This window comes from Gallinula chloropus (genome assembly GCF_964237585.1).
Source record: "Gallinula chloropus genome assembly, chromosome: 27".
Lineage (NCBI taxonomy): Eukaryota > Metazoa > Chordata > Aves > Gruiformes > Rallidae > Gallinula > Gallinula chloropus.
Window position 1 is genome coordinate 2,762,161 of NC_140112.1, and position 23,947 is coordinate 2,786,107.

The 23,947-nt window shown below is 56.3% G+C and overlaps 1 protein-coding gene across 1 annotated transcript; it reads left to right on the forward strand.

The window, feature by feature from the left end:
- Positions 1 to 4,910: 4,910 nt before the first annotated feature.
- On the forward strand, positions 4,911 to 21,778 carry ADCY10 (adenylate cyclase 10; the record flags this gene model as incomplete). The annotated part of the gene is made up of 26 exons (XM_084275816.1): positions 4,911 to 4,933; positions 7,751 to 7,899; positions 8,626 to 8,730; positions 9,743 to 9,781; positions 10,415 to 10,558; positions 10,653 to 10,858; positions 11,276 to 11,369; positions 11,688 to 11,773; positions 11,892 to 12,083; positions 12,197 to 12,318; positions 12,894 to 12,970; positions 13,272 to 13,461; positions 13,821 to 13,873; positions 14,749 to 14,905; positions 15,473 to 15,665; positions 16,087 to 16,173; positions 16,623 to 16,906; positions 17,113 to 17,249; positions 17,805 to 17,930; positions 18,361 to 18,615; positions 19,053 to 19,385; positions 19,675 to 19,726; positions 20,128 to 20,320; positions 20,692 to 20,799; positions 21,120 to 21,127; positions 21,622 to 21,778. The coding sequence occupies 26 exons, from the start codon at positions 4,911 to 4,913 to the stop codon at positions 21,776 to 21,778; spliced, it is 3,570 nt and encodes a 1,189-aa protein (XP_084131942.1).
- Positions 21,779 to 23,947: the final 2,169 nt, after the last annotated feature.

Here is a 23,947-nt window from a genome sequence, read left to right on the forward strand (position 1 = left end):
CCTGGGAGGTTTTGGGGGAGGGAAACGTGCCCCGCCACACAAAGGTCGCTACCCCGGGCTGCCTTTCCCTTCCTGTGCCCCGTCCCCCGGCGGACTCACACACCAGGATTTTATCGCACGTATAGACACGATGTCATGACGCAAGAGCCAGAACCCCGTCACATGCCCGAGCCCGGTACACGGCTCCCCCCACATGCTCCTCCGGGGAGGGAAAAATGGGGGGGGGGGGGGGGGGATGGGGAACCCCGCAGACAGCGGGGTCCCAACCCCCGATAAACGCGCGGGGCCAATCCCACCCCTCCCCGCCCTCTCCGCGCTGAGGCTGCCGCGGCCGGACCGACCCCGGCATCTCCCCGGGAGCCACACGAAGCTTGGTGTGCCCCCCCCCTCCCTGGCCCCCGTCCCCAGTACCTGATCCGGGAGCGCCGGGCTCGCCGCAGCCAGGGCTCGGTGCGCCGCACTGCGCGCTCCCGGGCGCGGCCGCGCCGCACTGCGCGCTCCCGGGCGGGCGAGCGAGCGCGCCCCGGGAGGAGGGAGGGAGGGAGGAAGCCAGGGGCTGGCAGGGAGGGGGGGATATAACGCAGGGGGAGGGGTTCGTTAGCGGAGCCGTTAATTAGCAGCTGCATCTTTTTAGCGTAGCGGCTGTGCCCTCCCGGCTGAGCATCCCCGAAAAGTTCCCGCAGGTACCGAAAGCACAAACCGGGCTTAGAAAGCACGCGGGTCCCAGGCTCGAAAGCTCATCTCCAGATTGTTCGAGAGGCAGAGGACAAATCTTTCCCGAGCACGGGAATCTGCCAGGTGAAGAGCTGCAGAGGAGCCCCGGGTTATGGCACAATTCGCTGACCCCCCTCTCCAGGAGCGGGATCACCCCTGGGAGGGGGATTTTTGCCACGCAGGGTGCTGCTAGAGCAGAGCTGAAGTATCAGAGTTTGGCTCTGGGCAAGGCATCAGCTGGTGCCTCTCTGCAGTTGGGCACTCTCCCCACCGAGTGACCCAGCAGAGGCTTCTGTTAACATCACAGCCCAGAAGTCTCGTCAGTGACTTGGTTATCAGCAATGTCAGTTTAATTAAAGACTCCCCCATCGAGGAGACACTCACAGTGAGATCTGCCACTTCCCTGCCATACATTTTATTACATTACAAAAATTCTGCTGAGGTTGTGAAACTGAGATTAGTATAGACACTTTCTCTAGAGACAACGCACTGACCCTTGCAGATTATCTTCTAGACAACACATACTGAACAACCTGATGCACACCATATATTTAAGCCCTGAGGGGTTTTGACCAAAAAATACTGAGGTCCCTGCCTTAGCCCAAAGGATATGTTTTACATTTGCACGTGGCAGCATCCCAGCAAAGTCAGTGAAGGTATTCACATGTCTGAAGGTAAATGTGTGTCCTGCAGGGTCTACTAGACCACCAGAGAAAAGACGAACCTTTCCTCAGAGGATCTGGAAAAGAAGCTGGAGACTGCCATTTTATTATTGAGGTGCAGATGCAGTAACACAAAACCATGTTCAGAGAGAAGGTGCTGCAGGAGAGCAACCGCCCAGCTGCTGGAAGTGAAGGAAGATAAATTGATGAAGAATAGCTGAGACAGTGCAGGACTTGGTATAGAAGACAGCTTTAGCCACCCATCCCCAACTGCCAGGGTGCTGGTGAAAGCAGAGGCAAAACCCAAACCATACATGGGGCCAAAGAGGGATCAGTAGCAAAGTAACCAGGCATCTAAAGCTGGGGACCTTTACTGTTAATGTCACTGAGGCACAGGCTTACTTCCCTCACCCTGGAGCTGCTCAGCACCTTTGGAAGCATCAGGTTTCACCAGGCTTTGTAATTCCTGCAGGGATCCCATTGTACAGTTATATTTAGGGGAGGAGTACATAAAGTCACTCTTCAAGAGCTCCCTTTTAAACAGTGTTGAGTGCTCCTCAGAGATGCTGATTACCGCTAATTCTGGAGGGAAGCAAGAATACTCTGCACTTCCTAAGAGCTGCTCCCTGCCTTGCAGAATTCACTTCTTGTTCCTACAAGTGTCTATACCTTCTTTCCTGTCAGTGGTGTTGGTTTGCAAACCAGCCTGCTGGGAAGGAGCTGAGATATCCTTTTGGAATTGGCTTTGTACATCCCATCTGGAGGAGAACACTGCCTACCTGCATCACACAAACACTGATCTGCAACATGTGGTGCTCTTTCAGGGAAGAACTTTTCCCTCCCATCTGCTCTGACCCTGCCCTGGGGCAGCTTGAGCCCATTGCCCCTTGTCCCATCTCCTGTCCCCTGGCTGAAGAGACTATCGCCAACTGTTAGAAATGACAAAAGGTCCTAAAAACAGGACTTAAGGTAGACAAGTAGTGAAGCAGTAATTTATTATACGTTCTTGCAAGAGCGGGTGACCCAACAAAGTAGGCACACTTTTGGTCAGACCTTGCAGCATTTTTATACGATACATCTATACATATTCATCACCTGTCCCGCTTCGTATTAAGATGAGTTCCAAGAGGTGGTTTCCATAAACTCCTCCCAATTGCGTCTGCGCATTGTCCTGTGGTAGTGGTCGTCGGGGGTCTCAGCGATGAAGGCTCCTGAGTCTTCCTCAGGTTGAACCTTTCACCTCCTTCCTCTGTTTAACTATGGATTTTACAGGCTCAACCCAGGCGCCCCATCCACAGCAGTACACAATACACATGGCATGTCTGGGACATTCCCGCTTCCATTGGTGAAGAAAAGTAAAATGTATGAGTCCTTTTGTCTGGGACAACTGCTTACTGGCAAGTAGTTGTCTTTATCTTAACTTTCCCGGGGACTGACATGGCCTAGGGCTGAAGGAAGTCAAAGCTCCAGACAGGTTTCAGATTGCACAGGTTAATTTTGTAGCCTCTGAAAAGGTTTGTTCACTCCTGATCAAAATGATCAGATTTATCGAGACCCCACATCGTTTTGCCCGTGTTGCCTGTTTGCCTTGATGTACAATCAACATGGTTGAAGCCTGTTCGTTGAGCCTGATTTCCTTAAGTTCCAGCCCATGTCCTCAGTCACGATTTAACCCCTTATCTCATTGTCCAGGATCATCTGTATCTTTTGGCAGAGCTATGTACTCAAATTGAACCCTTGAGAACAGTATTCCCCCTTATTTTATGTGCTATCCTAAATTCTCTACACAGGATTCCTGATGAGGCAGCCTAAGTCCTTTAAGTCAGTAAAGAATACAATAACATTTTTCAGTTTGCAAAAGCAACATTTCTTAGCACTTTCCACACCACCTCTCTGCACCCTCCTGGCAGGGCAGTGGAGGGGTGAGAAGGTCTCCCCTCAGCCTCCTCTTCTCCAGGCTGAACACCCACAGCTCCCTCAGCCGCTCCTCATATGATTTGCTCTCCTTTGAAATGGAGCTGTGTCTCCCAGCATGCATCCCCATCTAGAGACAACCAGGTCTAGTGCAGCAAGGGTCAAAATGGTCAAGAGAAACAGTTTATGGTTGTCAAGTTGAGGTGAAGCATGTAAGTGCGATGGAAATTGTACCCTGGTCTTCCAAGAAACACTAATGATGGTGAACAGTTAAAATTAACATGAAGCTAGGCCTGGGTGCTTGGTGTTTCCCAACAAGCATGTGGTTGAACTAGGAGGACATACCAACAGAGACATATGTGTGCTGGTTATTGAGCCAGAACTTCCTGCCAGGCAGATCCCAGTTATGACAGGTGAGGAGTGACTCCTGAGATGGCAGCAGTGGGCTCCTGCCTTTGCTTTCCCCCACTCTGAAGATTTGTCCTCACTCAAGAGCTCATGGAGGGTTCCTCCCTCTGCCTTCTCCCTAGAGAAACACTGCAATCAAATTAACACAGTTAACCAGGGAATAGGCAATGAGGAGAAATTAGATGAGTTCTCCTCCTCCAACCAATCTCTTTGGAAAAAAGTATTGATTAGCCTTAAAGCATTTGCACTTGAGAAGATGGATTCATGGGCACCCTGCTATGACACTTGAGCCTTTCACAGAGAGCTGGTGATGGATGCACATCCCAGGCACTTTGCTTTAATGGAGCAGCAGCTTTGCTTGCCCCCAGGACATCAATCATCGGGCTGTTGCAGACAGTCTGTGCCTCCTTAGTTGAAAGCACAGGACACAAGCCCTTCCCGTCTGTAGCTACATGGGTGTTGGCAGAGGTGTCTTGCCTCATTAATGCAACTGCAGTTTTATTCAGAATCACTGCAAGCAGGCCATGCAGCACAGCCTTCTAGTCCTAATTGGAAAAGGGAAGGGTCCTTCAGTTCACCAGCTACAAACTCCAAACGCCACGGATCCCACTTGCCAGCAATACCAGACCTCTGCAACTGCAGGAGGATGCAAAAACCACCTGCGGCTCCCAAATCACCCGTGGGACTGGGCTTGGTGGTGGATGCCCAGGCCAGACCAACCAGGCTGGAGACCCCCCATCATCCAGCACTCTCCGTCGTTCGTTGTCCGGTGCTGCCATCTGCTGCTACAGCAACCCGGTGTTTTCCTCCTGGGGAGATGATTTCCAGCGTGCACAGCCCACGGGCTGTGAGGCAGCGGTGGCAAACCTCGCCCAGTGCCCACCTGGAAAGCTCGGTTGACTGGGAAAATCTGCTGGTGGTTTGCAGCAAACTGGGAGAGCAGGCACTTCACCTCCCTACAAATGCTCAAAAGATGAGCCAGGTACTGACAGTAAAGCTTCTTCTCTGTATATATTACATGCACACAAGTCAAAGAAAACTTTTGCAGAAGGGTAAATTTAGAGGCTCCAGTAAAGGAGAGGAAAAAGAGCAAACCTGAGCTATGTCTATTGATTAAATTAACGGACCTGCACCAAATTAAGAGCCCTCAGCTGACATACACCTGAGCCATCCTCCAGTGCCCACAGGTCAGAAGGGCTGCTTGTAGGCTACATGGGGAGGTTTCAGGACATCAGGTACGTCTTTCAGTCCTTGCACCTTTGGTGTAGAGCCTTCTGCTGGATGTTTAGAATGATGTTATAGCTGTTAAATGACATAGGGATCTGTTAGCAGTGTTCCCTGGGATAGGAAAGCTCAGTGCCCAAAGGTCAGAAGGGCTGCTTGTGGGCTACATGGGGAGGTTTTAGGCCTGGTATGCTTTCAGTCCTCCCTCCTTTGGTTTTTGAGCTTCTGTTGGGACACTTAGCACTTTTGAAAGTGAATGCCTGTAGATCTGAGAAAGGATATAGACTAGGAAAGCCCTGAGACCCAGGGTCAGCAGGGCTGCTTGTGATCTACATGGGGAGGTTTGATAATGATCTGTTAGCACTTTTCTCTGAGGCCAGGAAAGCTCAGAACCCAATGTCAGAAGGCCTGGTTGTGGGCTATACAGGGAGGTTTCAGGCCAGGTATGTCTTTCAGTCTTTGAACCTTTGGCTTGGGGAGCTACTGCTGGACATTTAGGATGTGTGAAAGTGAATGCCTGTACAGGCAAGAAATGATACAGGCAAATATTAGAACCATTGTCTGGGCAAGGAAAGCCCTGAGCCCCATGGTCAGAGAGGCTGCTTGCAGGCTGCATGGGAAGTTTTCTGGCAGGGTATGTCTTTCAGTCCTCGTTCCTTTGGTTTTGGAGCTTCTGCTGGATGCTTAGCCTGTTCAAAAGTGAATGCCTGCTTGGGCTCCTTGCATTCCTACCTCAGGGAACAGTTCTAACAGTCCTTTTCTTCTTTTTCCCCTTTACCAGCATTTACTTTCAGAAAGCTAAATGTCCAGCAGTAGCTACCAAACCAAAGGAGTGAGTACTGAAATATTCTGGTTGAATGAAACCACTCCATGTAGCCCAGGGGCAACACTTCTGAATTGGGGCACTTGCCTTCCTCGCCCAGGAAGCAGATTCCTGGCCAGATTCCAGAAGAGATTTGTAAACTGAAACCTCCTTCATTATCATGCAAGCAGCTCCTCTGACTCTGGGGCTTCTTGTTTTCCTGGCTCAGGGAACAGTCCTAACAGTTCCTAATGTCATTTATTGGCTGTAACAGCAACATGGGCAAAGCAGACTCAACACTGAGTGAAGGGAAGAAAACTGTCTAATTTATTACACTACAGACACAGTGAAACCAGAGTCAGAAAATGAGAAGTGCAACCAGATCTTCAAGAAGCACGACCAGATCTTAAAGCACCCCTCCCTTCTTAGCAGACTTCCCTTTAGCCATGATTTCACTCCCTTCTTCCCCCCTCATTGTGACACAGGAAGGGGCAGGGACTGGGGGAATGGGTTCTTCAGTCAGTTCCCTGAAGAGCCAATTGGAGATGGTGACAGTACCTCTGGGAATTACATATAGGAGAGAAATAGCTGCAGGAAGGTGCATTTTTTCCCCCAGAGAAGGGAGTGAGAAGATGTAACAAGCCTTGCAGACACACCAAGGCCAGGCCCAAAAAGCTGGGGGTGGGGGTGGTGGTGGTAAGAACGAGGCACTTGGTGTGCCAGAGAGAGATTCCCCTGCAGCCCATGAAGAAGACCATGGTGGAGCAGGTGTCCCCTCCCAGCCCATGGATATGGACAGGGAGCAGAGACATCTACAGCCTGTGAACAGACTGATCCACACCTCAGCAGGTTTGCTGGAGGCCTTGTGACTCTGTGGGGGACCAGGCCAGAGCAGTCTGGGCCCGAAGGTCGGTACCCCATGGAGGGAGCTGTGCTGAGGCCTGTGATGAGGAGATGACTCCCCGATAGAAAAAACTCATGTTGGAGAAGTTCATGGAGGACTGTCTGCCGTGGGTGGGACCCCATGGTGCTGCAGGAGAAGGGGGGGGTGTGTGTGTGGAGTCCCCCCCACTAAGAAGGAAGACAACTCGTGAGGGACGGACTGCAAACCCCCATTCCCCATTCCCTGCCCCTCCCTGTGCTGCCGTGGGAGGAAGAAGGGAGCGAAATTATGACTGAAGTAGAGTCTGTGAAGAAGGGAGGAATGAGGGGAAGGTGCTTTAAGATCTGGCCTCACTTTTCATTATCTGACACTGGTGTCACTGGGTGTGTGTAGTGTAGTGTAATAAATCACTTTCCTTTTTTCTGTGTTGAGTCTGTTTTGCCCACGACATTAATTGCAGAGTTGATCCCCCTCTGCCCTTATCTCAAATCCTAAGCCCCCCAACATCTATTTTCTCCCATTTTGGGATGAAAAGGAGAGTGATAGAGTGGCTTTGGGGGGCATTTGGCCTCCAGCCAGAGCCAAACCACCTCAAGCAGAAACAGGTTTTCCAATCCGTCTGATGAGGTCTCCCCTCAGCCTCTTCTCCCTCCAGACCCTTCCCCATCCTTGCTTCCCTCCTCTGGGCGTTCACCAGTAGTTTTGTGTCCTTACAGTCCTGTGGCACCCAAAACTGCCCCGAGTACTCAAGGTGAGGCCACACCAGCACAGTGCAGAGTGGGATCATCCCCTCCCTGGAGCAGCTGGCAGGGCCCTGCTCGATGCACCCCAGGATGGGGCTGGCCCTCCTGGCTGGCTGGACACGCCGCTGGCTCTTGCTGCCGACCGAGACCCCCAAAGCCCTCTCAGCATAGCTGGCTGTCAGCATCTCACCCCCCAGTCTGGGTGTGTGTTAGCTCGTTGTGTAACCACCTGATGGGTAACAGATGATGTCACTGCCCGGGCTCTGTGACCTGGCAGTGAGGGTGGGCACCTGTCACCCAGCACAGAGGCCTCTGCGGTGGGCTCACTCTGCGGTGAGGTCCTCATCCTCATAGCAGCTGTATACGGTTGTTCTCTCCTGAGGTGCCTTGTGTGCCACAGGGAGCTAGTGATGGCTTGTATCAAACCCTGGACATTCTCAGAGCTAGAGAAAACACGGTTCCTATCCAGAATCCTTGGTAGAACTGTCGCTGAGAGTAATGACTTCATTCAGAATGTCACCGGAGTGCTGCTCTTTGCAGATATTTCAGGTGGGGCGAGCAGGGAGGAGCAATCGTGGGTGGACATAAGCAGTTTTGGGACACAGCAGGCCCTTAGGAGCCCTGCCCTTGCCCCTCAGACATGAGTGGCTATCTTATCATTGCTGAGGCCTTCTGCTGGGATGCCCACAGAGAGCGGGATGTGTGATCGTGGGCACTCAACCACTGCTGCCCCCAGCACTGAGCCAGAGGGCAGGACAGTGTGGCCCATGGGCTGTTGGGCCCGCCAGCGTGGATGATGAAATGCCTGGAGCATCTCCCCTACGAGGAAAGGCTGAAAGAACTGGGGCTGTTCAGCCTTGAGAAGAGAAGGCTTAAGAGGGGATCTTCTTAATGTTTATAAATACCTCAAGTGTGGGACACAGGGGGAAATGGGCAGCCCCTTTTCAGTGTCTGTGGGGACAGGACAAGGGGCGATGGCCTCAAGTTGGAGCACAGGGAGTTCCACACCGACATGGGGAAGAACTTCTTCCCGGAGAGGGAGACAGAGCCCTGGGACAGGCTGCCCAGGGGGTGTGGAGTCTCCATCACTGGAGAGATTCCAGCCCCGTCTGGACACCGACCAGTGCGAGCTGTCCTAGGGAGCTGCTTTGGCAGGGGGGTTGGACTCCATGAGCTCTCCAGGTCCCTTCCAACCCCTGGGATTCTGTGGTTCTGTGTGATTCTGTCTTGTGGAACACCTGGGCGTTTCCTGATTTCTGGGTATCCCTGTTCCAGGTTTCACAGCTTTGGGAGAGCAATTGCACCAGAGCAGCGACACAGCCAGAGGCAGCGATGTGCTGGCACAAACCCTCAATGGCTACCTGCATGAAATTTTGGAGGGTAAGGGCCATGGTGCAGGACTGACTGGCATCAGGCCATGAGGCTGCTTATGGAGGGGGGAGGCCGATATGTTGGGCAGCCTGCTCCTGCCTCCTTGGGAGGGCTGGGGCTTTCTGTGGCACAGAGGAACAGTGAGAGCAGCCAGGGTCTGCTGGCAAGACTGGAGCAGCACAGGTGCCGTCTGCTCCCTGCTGTGGCTGAGGAGGCAGACGCTTTCTGGGCCTCCGGCGTGGACTAACGCCTCTCCGGGATGTTTGGGCCCAGAGCAGGCTGGGGGCACGGTGACCTGAGGATGCTCTGTGTGTACGTCTGTGAGCGTGTCTGTGAGACCCTCGCAAGCCCTTTTTCACAGGGGACATCTTGACCCTCCTGAGGTGGCACATTGTGGCCACCCCTTTGGCAGCAAAGCAAGAGAGTCTGCCAGGATGATGAGGGTCTGGAGCGTCTCACCTATGAGGAAGGGCTGAGAGGACTTGCACTCCTTAGCCTAGAGAAGAGAAGGCTCAGGGGGAGCTTAGTAATGTGTCTAAAACCTGAAGGGACAGTGCGGAGAGAGCCAGGTCCTTGCCAGCAGTGTCCAGGACTAGAGGCCATGGCACAGAGGCACACCGAAACACGGGTTCCCTCTGTATGGCAGGAAACACTTTGGATGGGAGGGTGATGGGGCACTGGCACAGGTTGCTCCCTCCTTAGAGCCACTTAGAAAGGACTTCACCACCATCCTGGGATGCTGGTTCTGTTCAGCCCCTCTTGAGCAGCAGGCTTGGACCAGATGGAGCCTAGGGGCCCCTTCCAGCCTCCCCCTTTCCCAGGTTTGGTGGTATCTCGAGGCCCTGCCTCCCTGCCTGCTGTGCAGGTACCAGGGCTATGGCCACAATGAGCCTGGCAGACCAACCAGTGCTTTCCTGAGCCATGCCCCACGGAGCAGCCTCTCCAGGCAGAGGGGCTGGCTCTGTGCCTTCTGGAAGAAGGAGTCCACATGAGTCCTCCTTTGCTTTCCTTTTCTCTGCAGAGACGCTGCTTTTTGGAGGAGACATCTTGAAGTTTGCTGGTATGTACTTAGGACGACGCTGCCCACGGGTACCGATGGGCAGCCTTTAGCTGCTGAGCCGGCCATTGGCTCAGCTCTCCTTCCACAGAGGCTCTGTGCAGCACCTTGAGCCAGCTTTCTGGCCACACACAAACCCCCTCACAGTGCCCTTTCTGTGGGCTTCTCTTTCAGCCCCGGGCCAGCCTGCGGTTTGGCTTTGGCAAGGGCTGTGGCTGCCCTCACTCTGCCCCAGCTTGGAGGGCCCTGGGCTGGGGGCGGGCGAAAGGAAGCACGGGGAGGAGGAGACTCCCTAGAAAGCGCAGCCGAAGGCGTGTGTCAGCGTGGTGCTGAGGGGCAGAGAGGCCCTGGGGATGGTGGTCTTGGGGCTGCCAGGCTGCGAGGGAAGGAGCAGTCCCCGGTGTGCTGCGGCTGCACGGGAGAGCTCAGGGCAGAGGGTGCCACCGCTGCCGGCTGGCTGCTGCTGGGGCTGCCCCGGGAGAGGAGAGCTGTCCTGCTGTCCAGGGTGTGGTCCTCCCTCCAGGACCTCCCGAAAGCTCATCTTCCTCAGCAGGGCAGCTGCTGGCCCTGCCGCTGAGCACTGGGCGAGGACAGCCAGGTCTGGGCAGAGCCTTTAATGTCCCTCACTCTCCCCAGGGGATGCTGTGCTGGTGCTGTGGAGAGCACGACCCCAGGAGCTGGCTCAGACCCTCAGGCTGGCGCTGCAGTGTAGCCAGGAGATCCAGGCCAAGCATGGCAGTTACGAGACAGACATGGGTCAGAAGATGCAAGTGAAGATCGGTACGGGAGCTGTGCCAGGCGTTCTCAATGTTCTGCTACTCCCTCCCTCCCTTTCTCCCTCCATCCCTTTCTCTATCTGTCTCTGTCTCCTCAGGGATCTCTGCAGGGCTGATGACCCTCGTGCATTTTGGTGGCAGCGGTCAGAGGTACTTCTGTATCTTTGGCAAGATCCTGGATGAAGTTCGTGAGGCCGAAGGCCTCGCGAATCCAGGTGACATTGTCCTCTCGGCCCCCGCCTGGGAGCTCTGTGAGCAGCAACTTCTCAGGACCCAGCGTCTTGCAAGCAGAAGAGCTCTGAAGGTAGGTCTGCCTGTAGAGCTATTCTGAAGACACAAACCCAAGGCATGAAGGAGGGAGGTGTCAAAAGGCTGAGTGTGCAGAGAGCTATGAAAGTGGGCAGGCAGCTGAAGCCCGTGTCCATCCTCCTTGGGGCTAATGGTGTGCTGGGCTTGCTTGGTTTGAGGGCCAGGGAGGCCAGGGAATGGTTTTGTGGTCCCACCGGCAATGTCCTCTGAGGGTCAAGGAGCTGTTGTTGACAGCCGGGGGATTCTTGGATGACTCCTGCTCAGCTGCGGTGCTTGGGAGGAAGCACTGCTGTCCCATCCAGCTAGGTGGGCTTGTCCTGCCCTTTTCTGGGCAGTGAGCCTGGAGGGCAGGCGCTGTCCCCTGGGACTGTGCGGAGGCCAGTGGCAGCGCTTCCCTTCTGTGTGTCTCCAGGTTGTGGGCATTCATCGGATGACTAAGTCAGAATGCCAAGAAATTTCATGCAAGCTCATAACAGCCCCAGCGATCAGGACCTTTGAAGAGGAAGGTGAGTGACAGCTTCACGCTCTTTGTGATTGCCTGGACAGGGGGACCCAACTGCTTCAGGGACCAGAGAGGAACCCCCTCTGTCCTCTCCCCCTTTTCAGTCAGCCCTCATGCTTTTGGCCCTCTGTGCATCATCAGTTAGGGCAGTCGCTGCTGCTCCCCACTCCTTTCGAGGGGACAGCTCTGCCCTGAGCATCTGGAGGTGGGAACACAAGCTAAGGCAGAGGAGACTCTCTCCTGCATTTCCAGTGGTAGCCCCTGCTTTCCAGCAGCTCGCAGTCCCATCCTCCCAGCAACTGCCTGCATTTTCCCTCCCCAGGTGGCATGGAGCCTGCTTTTTTCATCAGTGCTTTTGAAGGGAAGGCAGGGATTTTGGAGTACATCCCGAAAACTGTTCTTGTGAAGGTAGGGCCAGACGTAGGACCTGCTATTGCGCAGACGCCTGCTCTCCCCTGGGATCTGGGGTGGGCAGTCAGCCCCCGGGAGAGCAGGCTCATGAAGTCGTCGTGCTCTTGTCTTCCAGCTTGCTGAGAGAGTGCCACCGGACCTCTACTCTGAGCTACGGCCAGTCACCATCCTCTTCATCCACCTGCAGACTGCTGAAGGTACCATGATAAGTCATTACCACACGATCCTGCACAAGGCCAGCATGGTGATGCAAGAAATCCTCTCTCCATTCAAGGGCACAATCAACAAAATATCCATGTTTGATAAAGTGAGTATGGGGCGGGAATTGCCTCCCCCCAGCCCGAGAGGGTGGGCAGCGAGCAAGAGGTAGAGACTGCCAGCTCTTAGGCAACGTAGCAAGACTGCCTCTGTCCTTGGTAGGGCTGCACGTTCCTCTGCGTGTTCGGACTCAGTGGAGAAAAGCTGCGCTATGAGAGTATTCACGCCTTGGAGAGTGCTCTTAAGTTTCAAAACGTGTGCTCCACCATGTTCAACAAAACAGGGTGAGTGTGTGAGAGGCTCCTGGTGTGCCCTCCTTGCCCCTGTCAAGAAGGGAGCAGTGCCCCGAGAGGTGGCAGGTGACCCCTGGGTTCAAGCCACAGCAGCCAGGCAGAGACCCTCCAAGGCCACCCTGCCAGCCAGCGTGCTGGAAGGAGCCCTTGCAAGGGCGAGAGGCTCCTCAGTGCCGGAGACGGGCCCTTCTGGGCGAGTGGCGCACCGCACGGGGATGGGGCGCAGCCACCTGTTCTCAAGTTGCTGTCACCGCAGCTGGTGACATCATGGGCTCCCTCTTGGCTCACGAGGGGGCTCTGGCCTTCTGTGGGACTCAGCTCAGGGAAGGTGGCTGCAGGGAAGTGGTTGGGACATGCTGCGGGCGCTCTGGCCTGGCCCTTGTCCCCTGCCAGGCGGGTATGTCGCACCCCTGAGCTCTCCACATCCCCAAGGCCTGCGCTGGCCGAGCAGGATGGCAGGTGGCCCAGGCCTGGGCCCAGGGGAGGAGCGGGAAGAGATGAAGCCGGCAGGCAGGACGGCACCTGGGGCGCTGCTGCAGCCACACTGTTTGCCGGTGTGTTTGCAGGATGATGTCTGCCGCAGTGAGCAGCGGGGATGTGTTCTGCGGAGTCACAGGCCACCCAGAGAGGCACGAATACACAGGTGTGAGGCGTTTGTCTGAGGAGCGGGAGGCTGGTGTGCGCCTGCTCCAGCGGAGCAGTCGGGAAGAGGAAGGTGGGCTGGCAGAGGCTTGCCCAACAGCCGGTCTGGAACGGTGGTGGCCCAGGGTGGGCCCTGCCGCCGGTTGTTGCCCTGGGTTCTGCTGACCCCACTGAGGGGTTGGCCTGTGCCATATGGGAGGTGGCCATTTGCCTGGAAGGCCACTGTGGGGCTGGTGGCACAGGCACATCAACACGTGCGCTCCCTCTCTCTCTCCCCCTTTCTGTCTCTGTCTCTCTGGCAGTCATTGGCCGGAAGGTGAATCTGGCAGCCCGGATGATGATGCACTACCCTGGGGTGGTGTCCTGTGATGAAGAGACCTACAATTCCTCTCGGCTGCCCGACCATTACTTCAAGATGCTGCCTTCAAAAGAGATGAAAGGCGTTACCAGTCCTGGCTCTATCTATCAATACATGGGGATCACCGAGAAGAGGTGAGTGTCCTCCGAGAGGGCTGGATGAGGTGCAGCCTTGGCCATCAAAAAGGAGTGCTGCAGGGAGCGAGCAAGTCAGTCTCCCTTCTTTCCCATGTCTCCAGTTTCTCTGGGTTGTTCTCTGGACTCTTGACATGTTCTCCTGTCCCATGGTGGTTGCTCGTGACCTTTATGCTTGAAGCTGTCCTAACGTGTCATCTTGAACTTGGGCTGGAAGAGCGTGCAGGGTATATCAGACTGCTTGAAAGAAAAGCAGGTGCCCGAGGAGCACATCCTGTCCTTCCACGCCAGGCTGCTTGTCTCTGTCCCCAGCCTCTCACCAGTTAATTGACTTGTGTTTTCTTTTCCTCTGCTTCTAGCATGTTTGGCTTGGGTCTTTTCAAGAAGAGGTCCGAGTACTCCGTCTTGCTGGGTAGGTGGAGAACGCCTTGCCCTTCTGAATGCCAGTTTCTTCCCCTCGGTAACTTGTAGTGTCACAGGGAGAAGGGAGAAGCTTTTTCCAGGGGTGCTGGGGCCCAAAGGAAGTGATGCTTCTCTTGGTCCCTGTTTGGTTGATCTCTTTGGGGCGGAAAGCGGGGCGAGGCACCTGGTGCTCTCTGTCATGCTCCAGACCTGGAACGAAGGTCCCTTCCAACTCTGGAGCTGCTCCAGCTCTTGGGGCTATGCTGATTCCTGTCTGTGGGATCAGGAAAGAGATGGCCTTCTGCCGGACCATTTGGTGGAGAGCTCTGGTGGGGGTTCTCCTCCTTGTACCCCTCAGAGTTCCTTTCCTGGCAGCATCTGGGCGTAGACGCGGAAATGTCAGGACACACGGGGTGTCTGCAATCACTGGGTGTCTCGCCGGATGGTTTGGGCTTTGTTAGGGGTCAAGCCCGGTAGGCAGCTCAGCCCCACAGAGCCGCTTGCTCCCCACAGGGCTTAACGGGCAGAGCAAAAGCTGCGCACGTGCGCAAGGCCAGCTCATCCCCGCTTCCCATCGTCAGGCTGGTGCCTGGCTGCCTCCAGGAAAGCAGGGCTTCCGCACACAGAAGGGTGTCTTGGGAAGACCGACACCACACCTGCAGACGTGCCCCCTTCCTACTCCCGAGCACAGAGCCGGGTGATGCAGAACAGGCCTTTGGGCAGCTGGAGCTGGCTGTGGCGGCTGTGCCCCCTCCCAGCTGCTCTCAGGGAGAAGGCCGAAGCACCGTTGTGTGGAGCTGCGCTGGGGGCTGCCAGCACAAAGGGCAAAAGCTCTTGGCTTTTCAGCATGCCCCAGCAGCTGTTTTTCTTGCTTTGTCTTCACAGGGCGGGAGAAGGAGATTGCAGTCTTTAAGAGCTGCTTGAAGAAAGCCTCTGAGCACTTAGGCCAGAGGCACATCCTGGCATTTGAAGGCTCGACTGGGTCCGGAAAGAGCCACTTACTTACTGAACTGGCCTACTTAGGCCAGGCTGCTGGACACAGGTACAGGCTTTGGACCTGTAGCTTTGGTGTAGCCCAGGTGGCTTCTTAAGCCGTGGCCTTTACTCCTCCACCGCTGGGCCAGGAACGGGCAGACGGAAAGGGCCCCGGCACAGCGCTTTTCATCTGACTCCAGACCCAACAAAGAGCAGAGTGGCCTGCTTTAGAAACCCTGCTTGCCACCTGCCAGCTTCCCAAAAGCAGCACTGGGACAGAAAAGCCTGCCTGTGGTCTGGGAGGCAGGCTGCTGAGTTCTGGAGCCCAAAGGCGAGCTCACTGCTAGCTCCAGCCTTGTCCCTTAGTCCCGGGAGTTCCTCTGCAGGGGGCACGTAGCAGGAGCTGGGCTGGTGCTGCAGAGACACAGGGCCTGGACCCAGGCCTCCCAGAGGCTTGGCAGCATCTGCCTCTCTGTGCCCTTTCCCATGGGAGGAGTGAAAAGCTTGGCCTTCTCTGGGAAGCGCTTTGAGATGGGTGGCTGAGGAGCTCCCCCATAGGCATCTCCACCGCTTTTGCCTCAGAAGGCTGCTTGGGCTGTTGGCCACCTCAGTCCCTTTTGCTTTTGTGTGGCAGGGTAGCGACTGTGGAACTGCTGGAGGTCAACTTGAGGAAAAACTACTCTTCTCTCCGTGTGATGATGGCCAGGGCTCTGGGCCTCTTGGAAGATGAATCGCACGGTGCCAGGCAGGACAAGCTGAAGGCATGTCTCCAAGGGACAGTCGAAGAGAGCAGCTATTGCCTCCTCAATGACTTTTTCCTTGTTGAGGTAAGAGTGAGAACTTGTGACCTTTGCTGGATCTGATGTTCCCCCTTCCTGGGCTCCCTGTCTCTGGCGAGTTCACGCCCCATGCCGCATCCAGCAGAGCCTGGTGCCTTGTTCTGCACCCTGCATATGCCATTGGAGAGAGAGAGAGGCTGGTGACCACAGCGCGAGGTGGGCACCAGCCAGGTCAAGGCTCCCGCAGCCAGAGAACCAGCTCTCCAGCCCATCCCCAAGCCCCAGCTCTGCCAGAGACCCTCAGCAGAGAGCCTCCGCTGTAGGCTCTGGGTGAAATCCCCACTGTGGCTCCCTGCCCCCGTGCTGGGGAGAGGAAGGTGCTGAGGCCAGCAGAGGCACTCGTACTTAGTGGGTAGGGGTGCCGTCCCCCCGGAGCGATGTTTCTCCCTGACTCTGCTCTTCCGGCCAGTTTCCCATTTCGAACAAGGCTCGTCAGATGCCCAGAACTTCAAGAGAAAAGGAATTACACTCCATTTTGGCAATAGTGCTACAGAAGGTGAGCCAGCCTTCCATCCTCCTCTACATCGTCTGTCTCTGTCTCCCCCAGCCCTGCCTCCTTTTTCCCCCCCACCTCTCTCTGGGTCCCTCTCTCTCTGTCAGAGAAGGAAAGCTGCCATGCTGGCTGTGGGCTCTGCACCACAGCAGCATACCCGCAGAGAAGGAGGGCTGTGTGCCTGAGGCATGGCCCTTTAAAGCCTGAGAAATGCCCCCAGCCCTCCGCCTCCTCCCAGCAGCCCCCAAACACAACCAAGATGGTTCCTCCCACACTTACTCTTAGTTACTCAGAGTAACTAAGAGCAGGGGGGGTTCTGAGCAGGGAGGTGTTGGGGAGACACTGCAGAGCATCGTCCTGAGAGACAGGAGCTAAACCTCCTCACCTCCTCACCGGGAAGATGCTTGAGGATCTACTGCTGCATTCCCCTCAGCACAACCTGTTTGTTTCAGGCCCTGGGAGAATTTGGCATATTTTTCATCGACAATGCTCATTTCATCGACCCTGCCTCCTGGACTATCATTTCCATCGTGCTCCAAAAGGTCTCCAACTTCATAGTCATGAGCTTAGCTCAGGGCTACACAAGAACTGAGGCCTTCCGCAAAGATGCGGCAGCAGCCGACACAAAGTCCCAGATCACCACCTATCTTCACCTAGACAAGGTGAAACCTTCGGCTGTGGTGCAGAAGGCCTGCCAGATCCTACGCGTGGACAGCATCTCCAGGGATTTAGCGAGGCAAGTTAGGGGCAAGGGAGCTCTTCTGAGGGAAGGGGGGCCCCCAAAAGCACAAGCCAGTGGGAGGCCGGTCCCTTTCAAAAGGGAAGTGTCTCTGTGCCCAACACGCTGGCTGCCCTGTCATGCCCATTTGACTCGCCACCACCTGAACTGCATTTCACCTTCCTTTTCCTGTGCTGATCACCGCTGGGTTTGCTCCTGTCTAGGTTCCTGATCCAAATTTGCTCGGGGAACCTGTATTACTGCAAGGAGCTGCTGTGTTACCTTATGCACGAGAACAAGCTCTGGATTTCCCCCCAGGGCTGGGCTGAAAAGGAAGAGGACAAGTGGGAGAGCCTGGTTGGTAAGCACCTTGGCTGCTGGCTTGCAAGGAGCTGTGGCGCGTTCCGCACAGAACAATCCTCCCCATCATTCCCCCATGGATCTGGGCAGTGTCTGACCTTGCAGCCGTACAGAATTTGGGCTGGCAGAGGTGTGGCCTCCTGCGTGCTTTGCTGTTGGGACAAGCAAAGCAAGGGCCAGGGATTTGCAGTGACTTGGAGGGGTGGAGGCTAAAACACAGGGGAAATCTTTGCAGAGCACATGTGTTTCGGCATTCTAATGGGCACCCCGGCCGAGCGCCAGCTGACTTGAGAACAAACCCCGGGTTGAGGTGAGGGACTGGCCCACCAGTCTTGAATCCAAACCCCAAAATCCCCCCAGGGTGCTGGTAAGAAAGGTTTGCAGTGGAAACGGCTTTGCTCCATTTCATGACCACAGAGTCAGCATGGGCAGGTCAGGGCGCCCGCAATGGACCGTGTAAGGTGGGACCGGTCCCATCTCAGGTGAAGGCTGAAACTTTTGTCAGGGGGGAGGCACTGTGCACATTGCCTGATGGGTGCTGTCACGCTCCGCCCAGCTTCTGCAGTGAGCACCTCAGCCCTTGCAGCGACCTCGAGCTTCAGCACAGGGACTGGTGGCCGGGTCTGCATGTTCAAGCTGCACGTGAACCTGGAGGACTCCGTGCTGCCCATCTCCTTGAAAGGTGAGGGGCCAAGCGCCGCTCTGCCGCTTGCGGCTGCGCTGGGGCTGCTTCCCGGGCATCGGCTGGAGGGAGGCTGGGCATCTGTGTGCTGCCGAGGCACGCTCTCAGCTCGGGAGCTCTGCTCACAAGGTGGCTCGGAGGCTCCAGCCAGAGTGTTGGGGGCCTGGGGTTGCCGACAGCAGTGTTCCCCTCCTGGGTGTGGACCAGCTGGGAGCCTGCCGGCTGCTTCCCAGCAGCAGGTGGGAGAGAGAAGGGTGTTGGCGCAACACGACGATGGCTCCCTTTTGCCCTGGGCTGGGATTGCACGGTGGGTACAGTCCTGAGGAGAGGAAGGCAAAGCCTACCATGGCATGTGCTGGAACGTCCCAATCTCTCCAGCTTCAGCGTGGGGAACAGGCAGGAGAGAGACGCGTTGCTTTGTTTTTGACAGAGATTGGACTGGCTCAGCTGGACCAGAGGAGGCCGATGGAGCAGCTGATTTTGAGGTTCGCAGCTGTCATCGGGCCGGTGTTTACCACCCAGCTGCTGTATCACATCCTTTCCGCGGGCATCAGGAAAGAGATGAGCAGCATTTTGGACAGGCTGACGAGCGACCACATCTTTATGTGGCTGGAGAGCAGGGAGGCGCCATACGATGGGCAAGATGCCACCAGGCGGCCAGCCGACTTTCTGCAGGCCAAGTGTGGTAGGTGCTACCAGTGAGGTGGACAAGGGAGCTGCCAGCCCTATCCCGGCGGGGCTCCCCAGGGCACGGTGGGCTTTCCCCAAGGATTGGTGGTGGGAGCTCAGGCAGGCACGGCTCTTTGGGGTGGGTTGTGCAAAGACCTGAGGAGTCAATCCGAAAGTATGCAGGCTTTGTGCTGGAAGGAAGTTCCTGCCAGGCGTCCCAAGTGCCTTTGCTCCCCTGCCTCCCAGTGCTGCTCGTAGCACAGGAGTGGGAGGGCATGTGGAATCCCTGCCAGCAGCATCCAGACCCTTTTGCCCCTGCTGCAAGGCTCAGGGTGTCACAGAGCTGGGTTACTGCCAAGGGTGCGCACCAAGGCATGACTCTGCTGCACGGGCTGGGGCAGCCCTGAGCCTGGGCCCCAGCTTGGGCTGACACAAAGGCCCTTTGCCTTGCAGGCATGGACGGATCCCCTTGCTCGACCTCGAAGGAACGGTCTGGAGCTCTGGCCTTCTGTGACCCGGTGCTGTGGAAGGCTGCCTACAGCCTGTGGCCCAAGACACAGCGGATGGCTTTGCAGCGCAAATGCGCTGCCTTCCTGGAGCGGCACGCGCACCGATGCAAGAGCTGCGGCCAAGGGGACTTTGTTACCTTCCACCACTTTGCCGTCAGCAACAGCCAGGATGCAGAGAGCTGTCAGGACCTTGATGACCAGGACGACTCGTGCAGCTGGGCAGCCTTGGTGGTGGCAGGAGAATGGATGAAGAGGGATAGGACCCGCGCCATGAAGGGTATGCTGTGCGCCGCAGCGCGGGCCCTCCAGGAGGAATGGGGGTGTGTGCTGGGCACTGGGTGGGAGTAGATCTCCTAGGATCTAGTGGAGCCGCGCTGTGGAATGCAAGCGCTCAGCGGGCCACTTTTGGGAAGCAGAACTGGCGCTGCGGGGTGAACCAGCTGAGCCCGGGATGTGAGGACAAGCACCGCAGGTTTTGCGGAGTGTGCTGGGACCCCTGCAAGGATCCTTGAAGCTCTCAGGCCAGGCTGTGTGAGGAGGTGTCTAAGCCCTGCTTTCCTTTCCAGATGCTACAGGTGTGCTGCCGCAGCAGCAGGCTTTCATGGAGGAGGTGTCTGGGTGAGCAGACAAGGTTTTGATTATTTTTGAAGGGACGTTCTGTGGGGTGGGAGCTGGGAGGAGATGGCCACGGAGCTGAGACAGTGCTAGAGGAAGCCAGTGCCTCACTGCTCTGGAGCAGCCCTTGCTTTCCAGTTCCTGCAGAGCAGCACTGCCAGATGTACAGGGGAAAAGCTGCCGCAGGGACTTGGGTGCTTTGCCTGTGAGAGGCGGCAGAAGGCCCAGCTTGTCTTTCTCCCCCTACCTGCAAAGCCCCTGAAGGAGTTGTGGCTGCCTATGGCCTCGTGCTCTGCTTTGAACAAGGGGCTTTTGATGCCCTCTCTGTGGGGAGAAAGACTGGTTGAGGTGATGCCTGTGTGTTCTTCGCTCTCTTCTTCCCCTGTGAACTGGGCTCTGCGTAGTGCGGCCAGGAAGCATCTGCCAAAGAGTGAAGAGATAACTGAGCACAGCAGCACGTGCAAATGTGAAGCCATTGTGGAATCGGTGCTTGTTCCTTTGGCTCACCACTACCTGGTAACAGGCGATGCAGCCAAGGCCTTTTACTACCTTCTGGAGTGTGTGGCTGCCTACCTGGCTGTCTCCAACAACTACATGGTGAGTCACCCTGCTTGCCAGCACCCACTGCGCACACAGTCCTCTCAACATCCCTGGCTCTGGGCAGGAGCACTTCCCCATTGCAGAAAGACGTGCCTCAGTGGAGCGCTGGCAGGGAAATGCAAGGCTCAGTCCCTGACTCTTCCCTCTGGTTGGCCTCTTCTGCTGCGGCAAGAGGCACAGGCACCGTGCCCTTAGTGCACTTCAGCAGTGACTGAAGGGTCGCTGGTGCTTGTCCTCTGAGCCAGTGGGACTGGGGGTGGGCATCGCTCAGGCCCTCTTAAGACAGATGCCAGAGTCAACTTGAGGGGAAAAGGCTGGCCGTAGGCTCTGCACCCACTCTCACCTGCTCTCTCTCTGCTTCCACAAAGGCTCTCATGAAACTGCATGAGGCAGAGGTCCTGAGAAACTCACTGAATCGGAAAAAAGAGGTGATAGCCCGCTTTGAAGAGGCCACCTTCTTCAGCCTCAAAGGGGAGGTAAAGAGATGGGGCAGTCTGAAGGGATTGAGCTGGAGGACGAAGCTGGATGCCTTTCCAAGCTGCAGGCAATAGCCCTGGCTTGTCCAGCAGGTGCCTGCAGCCTCTTGGGCAACTAGTCCATGCCGGGACATTTCCCTTTTCCTCTGCAGGTCTGCTGTCGTATGGGACACAGGAAGCTGGCAAAGGAAATGATCAGGAAGGGTTTGAGCCTCCTTGGAAGCAGGTTCCCTAGCACCTTCGTTGGAACCTTGGTCCTGTTGCAGGTGATGGAGTTGCACCGTTTCTCCATTGCCAGACGAGCATCGTCCCTTCCGCAGGAGGCCCGGTAAGAAGCAGACCTGAGAAGCTAGGGCAGGAAGCACCGTTTCCTAACTGGGCCCAGGCGTCTGAGCCCAGAGCTGCCTAGACCTCAGGCCACACCTAACCTGGTGCATAAGCCTCAGGAGGACTGAGGCATTAAGGAGCGATGTGTGGGTACGAGAGGGAACGGCAGAGCCCCACACTCCCTCCTCCTCCACGCAGTCCCGGGAACAAAGCACGCCTTTGGGTGAAAGGCAGCTCAGCCTGGCATGCGTGTGCCGGCCCATGAGGCTGCGGCAGGGGGTTGGTGGTGGCTGGGAATGGAGAGCTGAAGACAGAGAGTAGAGGCTGAGGAGGGGAAGGAGCTCTGGCGGCAGGACCAGGCCATGGGCAAGGAGCAAGAGGAGAGATGTGGGAATGAGGAAGCTCAGAGGGTGATGCCCCTTCTCCTGCTGCTTCCCACCTTTGCTTTTTCACCCACCAAGGCTCTAGTGCCAACACGTTTCTCTTGTGTGGCAGGAGGAAGAAGCTAGCCTGGCATCTGCGGCAGAGCAGCTGCTTTTCCTTACTGGACTACATCTTCAGCCAGGAGGGCACTTCACGCGGACGGAGGTTGTCCCAGCTGGCAGCACGCATGAAGGCCAACAGGGACAGGACAGCAGAGTACTATCAGTAGCAGACTCCCGCCACCCACAGAGAGCAAACTGAAGGGTGGCGATGAAGTTAGCTCATTAAACATTCGCTTTGTTATTACCTTTGTTGTCCAGCCTGTTTCTGAGGCACAGAGAGAAACTCTGTCTTAGTGTTTGTGTTGAGGCCTGTTCTCTGTCAGTGACGGCTACAGCGCTCTCGCAGGCCCTGGCGCAGACTCACAATTGAAGGTGCGTCTGATTTGAGGTCCCAGTAACAGCAGAGATCCTGTAAAAGCTGAGTCTTCTCCCTTGCTGTTGTTGCTTGCAGCCACATACTGTCAGCTGGCTACTACTGCTCCCCGTCTTTCCCTAGCTAGAGGGGAGGAGAAACCTGTTTGAAAAGGGTGGCAGGGAAAGTCCCAGACACTGAGGGGACTTTGGATAGGCTGAGGTGCTCACTGCAGAAGCTGGGCAGAGCGTGACAGCACCCATCAGGCAATGTGCACAGTGCCTCCCCCCTGACAAAAGTTTCAGCCTTCACCTGAGATGGGACCGGTCCCACCTTACACGGTCCATTGCGGGCGCCCTGACCTGCCCATGCTGACTCTGTGGTCATGAAACGGAGCAAAGCCGTTTCCACTGCAAACCTTTCTTTGCAGAGCCCCCCCAAGACGCTCCACCTTCAGAACAGCCTTCCCCAGCAGTCCAAGCTTCAGTGCAAGCTTCCAGACTTCCCCAGGGGAGGTTGAACACCCCAGGATGGAAAGCAGCCGCATTGCTGCTTCAACAGCACTACCTCCACAGCCCAGGAAGCGGCCACTGAGAATGATGCACAACGCAGCATCAGCCCCAGCTGTTCCCAGGGCTGTGGCAGGCTGGCTGGATGCTTTCTCTGTGGCATTAACACCGTCTTTTCCCATTACCAGCACCCTGAGGGGGTTTGTGTGTGGCCAGAAAGCTGGCTCAAGGTGCTGCACAGAGCCTCTGTGGAAGGAGAGCTGAGCCAATGGCCGGCTCAGCAGCTAAAGGCTGCCCATCGGTACCCGTGGGCAGCGTCGTCCTAAGTACATACCAGCAAACTTCAAGATGTCTCCTCCAAAAAGCAGCGTCTCTGCAGAGAAAAGGAAAGCAAAGGAGGACTCATGTGGACTCCTTCTTCCAGAAGGCACAGAGCCAGCCCCTCTGCCTGGAGAGGCTGCTCCGTGGGGCATGGCTCAGGAAAGCACTGGTTGGTCTGCCAGGCTCATTGTGGCCATAGCCCTGGTACCTGCACAGCAGGCAGGGCGGCAGGGCCTTGAGATACCACCAAACCTGGGAAAGGGGGAGGCTGGAAGGGGCCCCTAGGCTCCATCTGGTCCAAGCCTGCTGCTCAAGAGGGGCTGAACAGAACCAGCATCCCAGGATGGTGGAGAAGTCCTTTCTAAGTGGCTCTAAGGAGGGAGCAACCTGTGCCAGTGCCCCATCACCCTCCCATCCAAAGTGTTTCCTGCCATACAGAGGGAACCCGTGTTTCGGTGTGCCTCTGTGCCATGGCCTCTAGTCCTGGACACTGCTGGCAAGGACCTGGCTCTCTCCGCACTGTCCCTTCAGGTTTTAGACACATTACTAAGCTCCCCCTGAGCCTTCTCTTCTCTAGGCTAAGGAGTGCAAGTCCTCTCAGCCCTTCCTCATAGGTGAGACGCTCCAGACCCTCATCATCCTGGCAGACTCTCTTGCTTTGCTGCCAAAGGGGTGGCCACAATGTGCCACCTCAGGAGGGTCAAGATGTCCCCTGTGAAAAGGGGCTTGCGAGGGTCTCACAGACACGCTCACAGACGTACACACAGAGCATCCTCAGGTCACCGTGCCCCCAGCCTGCTCTGGGCCCAAACATCCCGGAGAGGCGTTAGTCCACGCCGGAGGCCCAGAAAGCGTCTGCCTCCTCAGCCACAGCAGGGAGCAGACGGCACCTGTGCTGCTCCAGTCTTGCCAGCAGACCCTGGCTGCTCTCACTGTTCCTCTGTGCCACAGAAAGCCCCAGCCCTCCCAAGGAGGCAGGAGCAGGCTGCCCAACATATCGGCCTCCCCCCTCCATAAGCAGCCTCATGGCCTGATGCCAGTCAGTCCTGCACCATGGCCCTTACCCTCCAAAATTTCATGCAGGTAGCCATTGAGGGTTTGTGCCAGCACATCGCTGCCTCTGGCTGTGTCGCTGCTCTGGTGCAATTGCTCTC